At 32.1% G+C, this 5,971-nt stretch overlaps 1 protein-coding gene across 1 annotated transcript; it reads right to left on the bottom strand.

Annotated features, from left to right (window-relative positions):
* Nucleotides 1-627: 627 nt before the first annotated feature.
* On the bottom strand, nt 628-5,457 carry LOC105761120 (homeobox protein knotted-1-like 1). Its single transcript, XM_012578822.2, has 5 exons — nt 4,761-5,457; nt 4,564-4,674; nt 4,283-4,421; nt 1,898-2,148; nt 628-1,145 (listed from the first exon to the last, which is right to left on the bottom strand). The coding sequence occupies exons 1-5, from the start codon at nt 5,016-5,018 to the stop codon at nt 942-944; spliced, it is 963 nt and encodes a 320-aa protein (XP_012434276.1). The 5' UTR covers nt 5,019-5,457; the 3' UTR covers nt 628-941.
* Nucleotides 5,458-5,971: the final 514 nt, after the last annotated feature.

The following is a 5,971-nucleotide window of genomic DNA, read 5'->3' as shown; positions in this document are numbered from 1 at the left end:
GTAAATTACCAAAATAGTCACTTTTATTTACCTCATGTTACATTTTAGCCACTAAACCGTTAATTATCGTTAACGATTATAATAGTAAGCTAATGTGGCACGTTATATAATCATTTCAAACAAAAATTTAAGTTAAATTATACAATTGATCTCTATATTTGTTCGTTTTGAGCAATTTATTTATTTTATGTTCTTTTAACTTTTTTTCCTCTATTTTGCATTCTCTCATGCTTCTTCCTCTCTTTGATTGATCTTCCCAATTTAAATTGTTAAAAAAAGCATAAAATTAATTTTAACAAATAAAAAATAGAAAAATTACGTTAAATAAATAAAAATGAAGGAAAGTTCAAAAATAGAAACCAATTATATAATTTAACCTATAAATTTTATTTAAAATGATGATTTAATGTGCCACGCCAACTTACAATTACCATTACATCATTGATAGTAATTAACGTTTAGTGACTAAATGCTGTAATAAGATAACTAAATTATTAAATCATAATATTTTAAATATAAATTACTAAAATGTACATAAAACAAATAAAATAACTATTTTTTACAGTTTACCCTATCCTTTAAATTAAAAAAATAAAGCAAAAGCAAACATAAGGCTCAGCAGCCAAGTGTACCAAAAAGATGAGGTTTTAGTGAAAGCAGACATGACTTGACAGAATCCAGCATGCCTGCACAGGTTCCTATTACAAAGCTACACACTTGAATACAACATTGAAGTACAAATGAAAGGAAAAAGCATCAGTATGTTCCATAAGGAAACCAGCAGTTTCAAATTTACATCAACGGTGGGATTTTAATGAACAAGAAAATAAGAGTAACATGTACATATATTTGTATGGGTTGCAGAGTACAATATATTGTGAGAGTAAATAATTTTACATGTGGGAAAGGATGCCTAAAATGAATACATACAGTGGTTCTGATCAAATATCATCTGCACTTCCGGTTCCAGCTCCGGTATCAAAGTACGGAGGTCCTCCTCTGATACTTCCGGCAACGTCCTCCATTAGAGCGAATTTCATATCTTCCGACGGTTTCCAGTGGCGCTTCCTCTGGTTGATGAACCAGTTGTTGATTTGCTTCTGGTCTAGTCCTGTCATCTCTGATAATTTCAGCTTCTCTTCCTCCTGCAGTACCACACAGAAGGTAATATTTAATGTGGACCAGATCCACAACCACAAATGGGAGAAAAAATCAAATATGAACTATTAGATGACAAGAAGTTCAAAGCACCCAATAAACAATCACTAATCATGAATCAGAACCTAATTCCTTTTACATGTCCTACTAACCTCAAAAGTCAATACACAAGACTAAGAATCACATTGCGAGCTAAGGATGCCTATAAAGCCAAGACCTTGTGAGCCCTCAACTTCGCGAGCTCATGGCTCCATGAGCACACATCATGGAGATGATACCCTTGTCCTGAACAGTATGTTTACCAACTATACATCATATTTATCCATTGTTCGAGTTCCAAAGAGTAAGAAACTAATATCGAGACAACACATGGTGTCTGCAAAATGAACAAAAGCATCCCTTTTTAAGGCCCGTAGAGACCAAGGAACCAAGATCTCTTTCTATACTCACACTCTCAACCATCTTTCTTCCTCCTCTCGAACCCAGCCCTGACAAGAACTTAAATTACGATCACTCGTTATCATCTATGGCTCTTTGCCCATTAAATAAACTGTCATAAACCACCATAATCTTAATATTGTATTAATAGTAAATACATAAATTTTAAAAAAATGGAATCAATATCTGACAATTTCAACACTCATTCAAGTATCTCTATTGCTTTGTGTCATGTAATCATGTCTAGAAAGAAAGCTGAAGAAAAGACACTCAAAAGTAATTAAACCGGAACTGCAATTACCGTAGGATATGGCCACCTATAATGGTTGTTCCACCAATCTAGCAGTGTGAGCCTCGCATCTTTTGGTAGCTTACCATTCTTTCTTTTCTTCAAGAATTCTTTTCTTAAACTGCTGAGGTAGCCACTATATTTGCGCATCAGCATTCCTTTGATGTCCTGGCTTCGACGCCCGCCGTGCCATTCTTGACTTTCACAAGCTTCCACCAGCTCCCAGCCACTTAACTCTTCGTCCGAAGACTCAGCACCTTCATCTGCAAAGAAAAGCATATGATACGTGCGTACTTGTATGCTAAACGTTCAACTATATATCAACAACAGCTGATTAAGCCTTAACCTAATTAGCATTGAGATTGTTACTAATACAGAAGAACATGAGATATTGGTTTTATATGAAGTTAAAATTCAATTATTATAAATCCTGTATTTTATATCCGCTATGCTTAAAATTATCCATAATTCTTTCCAACTTTTAAATAGCAGGAAAATGCGTTCCAATATGCTCGAACCACATCCTCCTATGCTAACAACAATACCTTAAATGTTCAAATTAATCCTATTATTAAAAGAAATCAATTTAGTCCTTGTACTATTGAAAGAGTCAAATAAGGCCGATTTGTTATAGAATTAACATTTATTGTTTAAAAAATGATTTTCCGTTTTGCAATTCAACTCCAAATAGTAAATATCATTTTAAACAATGAACTTTAATTTTATAGAAATTTGAACTTATTTGATTCTTTTTAATAGTATAGAGACTAAATAGATACATTCATAATAAAGGGACTAATTTGATACAACTCCTGTAATAGAGGGTCTACCATTTACTTTCACCCTTTTAAAAATGCTATGTACTCTTTAACAAAGTTAATATTTTTAACTATTATAATTATATAAATGAAATTTTTGTTTGAAATTTAATTAGAAATGGATATATTATTTTTTGTCATTTTTAAACAATAAATATTAATTATGTTAAATTTTAATTTTAATTAAATTTTTAATAGTAAATAGATTAAATTGATTCGTTTAATAATAAAGAAATTAATTTAATCTAATGGGCTTGACCAATAATTTCACTAATTTTATAAATTAAGCTATTGTCAATCTAAGAATATCAAATTTGATGAATTGCATGTTCATGAATAAGCAGATAAAATGTTTAAATCAAAACCATAAAAAGAAAAAAAATGAATCTCATTTGCTCATGCAAAACCTAGGTTCCTCTATAACATTTATAAAAATGTATGGTCTACCTATGAGAAGTAGATATCATAAAACCAATGATTCAAACCTTATTATAACTTCTAAAATAAACATAAGCCTAAACATAATTTAACATTATCAACATTATCATCGAGACAGGAGGATGTGAATTCAAATGCGTTGTAACGCATTATCCTCTTATTTAAGAGTTGAGAGATATTATGAATAATTCCAAGCATTGCATCAAAAGAGTGGATATAATAAGTACATTTTAGTACTTCAAAATAATGTTGATAATTTTTACTGCATAATTCGGATTTTAAAATTTATTTAATGAAAATTCATAATTAATTAAATCATCTTAGCAGTTAGTTTTCGTCAAATCAATCCTTGACTCAAATTAAACATTAAAAGTTGATATTATTAGCACCACAATATCACCCTAAAAAGTGTCAATCTCATATAGTAAATGATATATTAAGCTTGAATGAACCATAAGAGTGGTACTAATCTCAGGTTTTATCTTTAGTCCCTCAATTTATTTTTAGTTGTTTTAAACATTTTTTTATAATACCTTTATAATAATATTTATGTATATATTAAGAGAGATTTTAAGTTTTTTTTTTCTAATTAAAAAGGAAATTATGCATCTAAGTTTACTTCAACTCATTATGTATTTCATTATTCACAAAAATGAAGCCATCTAAAGCACATTATTCCCCAGGATGGTGGTGTAACCTGCAGGCCCTAGAAATTCATGAAACAGAAGCAAAATTACAGCTCAAGCATGTTTACAAAACGGTAAGTCACATTGTCCTCTCTCAAGTGAAGGAATCACAATGGTAAGTTACATTGCATCCTTAAGATAAAGATTCCGATTCGAATCTTGAAGATAATATTGATAGAAGCATATTAAATAGAAATATTTAAAACAAAAAAAAAGGTTAGAAAATAGGTAAGTAGACAAAAAGGAGCACCAAATAATTATAGATAGTACTGTCTGTGGAACTTGCTATAAGGGTTTTCAACATTTCAACTTTATCATCAGAAAATAATATTATATATACATTATTTTACATGCACAGTAACAAGAGACTGAGCTTTTCTTAGTTTCCACATTCATTGGAAAAAAAGAAAATGAAAAAATCATTTAGAGAGAAAATGCAGAGTTAAAAACTTTACCAGAGCGATAATCCATGGTCAGTGCTCCTTTGCAGAGATCACTTAACTGTGATTCAATGTTGGTCAAGAACGTCGTCGCTTCATCGAACGGCTTGGACAGTTCCTCTTTGTATCTATGAAGAACCTCACAATATGATTCCTTCAAGCAAAAATAATAATAATGGATGTTACGATTCATGCAACAAGTCCCTTTTCCTCTAACGTTTTTCTCGAGAACCAAACAAAGATATTATGAGATAGAAAAAAGAGACAAAATTAAGAATCTTAGACTATTTAAGTACCATGAACTCATCAAGTTCTGGATCAGCTCCTATCTCACTGCAACCACTTATAGTATGGCTCTCTCGGCCAATTTCTTCAAGCAGTGAGGCCAGTTCAGGCGGTGCTCCAACCTATATACATACATGTAGCTACATGTATATTATTATGATAATAAATCATAAACAAAAACCATAAAGAGTTGAAAAACAAAAGCAACCTTTTGGCATTCTATGTAAGCAGATACTAGGTTTGGATAAAGAGGGTGAGCGGCGATCTGGGTCTTGATCAGATCAGACATAGCTGATGGTCCAGTAACACCTGTATCAGTTTCTTGATGATCAAATTGAAGTAAATGATGATCATCAACTGGTGTACTGAGAAAGTCAGTGGTAACGGCTGCAGCAAAGTCATTAACCCTTACAACATCGTTTGAACACGCGATTACTGTATCATCAAGCCTGTATATGTCCTCCATGGTAACTAAGACTAACACCACACATGCAACTTGTTTATATTGGGGAAAAAAAGGCTAATTACGTTGTTGGGTGAGCTTAGATGAAGACACTGTAGCTGCCTTTCGAGAAACCAAAAGCAAATACCTTTTGAAAGAGAAGAAGAGAGGCAAAGCTAAGAAGCATAGACATATATTGAGCTTTGGGAAAAGTGGGTTTTTTGTTTTGTTTTTCAGTTTTCACATCTTAGTTGATTGATCAAACACATGAAAAAGACCAGACTTTGCTTTTCTTTTCCAAGAAGACCTGAGAGAAAGAAAGAGAGAGAGAGAGAATGTTGGGTGTGGATTGCTTTTGCACGTTGCACACCCACAGAGGATAGTATAGAGAAGGAAGGGGTCTTTCACTGCAGGTGCTCACACGCTTTGTAACAGTGAAGATTATCATTCATTAGATTGAAACAAGGTAGGTATAGTTATAGATAGAGATGATGAAAATATGTGTAATGTATTTGAGTGGTCAAAAGAGAAGATATATATAAAAGAAAAAAACCCACAGTGGACAATGGCAATGGCATTGTGAAGGTTTCATTGGTCGTCTCACAGAGGGATATATATTGTAGGACCCTATAAATAAGGGAAACTACTGTGGACGACTGTTCTATGCTGTTCACTCAATGTTTACTGTCATACATACTTGTACTGTACGTACCCTTCTTTTTCTGTTCTTTTCTTTATGGTTGCCATCGACAATGTTAGCCACCCTGTTGGAACGTACCATAATAGGATTTTACATTTTTTTGGTAAGATTAAATCTACCATTACATACACGCAATTTATTTTTTTTTTGTCCATAATCAACTAACAAAAAGGAAAGGAAAAGAAATATACAAATATATGGTTGAGATCACTTGTTCAATCCGACGGTCCATTTGAAAAGTAAAATATTTTGGATAAAAATATAAATCTAAAAAGTG

Source organism: Gossypium raimondii, chromosome 11 (assembly GCF_025698545.1).
Source record: "Gossypium raimondii isolate GPD5lz chromosome 11, ASM2569854v1, whole genome shotgun sequence".
NCBI classification, from domain to species: domain Eukaryota; kingdom Viridiplantae; phylum Streptophyta; class Magnoliopsida; order Malvales; family Malvaceae; genus Gossypium; species Gossypium raimondii.
Note: the sequence above shows the minus strand (reverse complement) of the source record. Positions and strands in the feature narration are given on the sequence as shown.

What these genes read in the sequence shown, in the direction of transcription:
- LOC105761120 (XM_012578822.2), bottom strand. Translation starts at nt 5,018, where the DNA reads ATGGAGGACATATACAGGCTTGATGATACAGTAATCGCGTGTTCAAAC. An exon ending in CTTACATAGAATGCCAAAAG is followed by an intron (nt 4,675 to 4,760) that starts GTTGCTTTTGTT and finishes GTATGTATATAG; the next exon opens with GTTGGAGCACCGCCTGAACT. An exon ending in ATAGGTGGCCATATCCTACG is followed by an intron (nt 1,146 to 1,897) that starts GTAATTGCAGTT and finishes GTGGTACTGCAG; the next exon opens with GAGGAAGAGAAGCTGAAATT.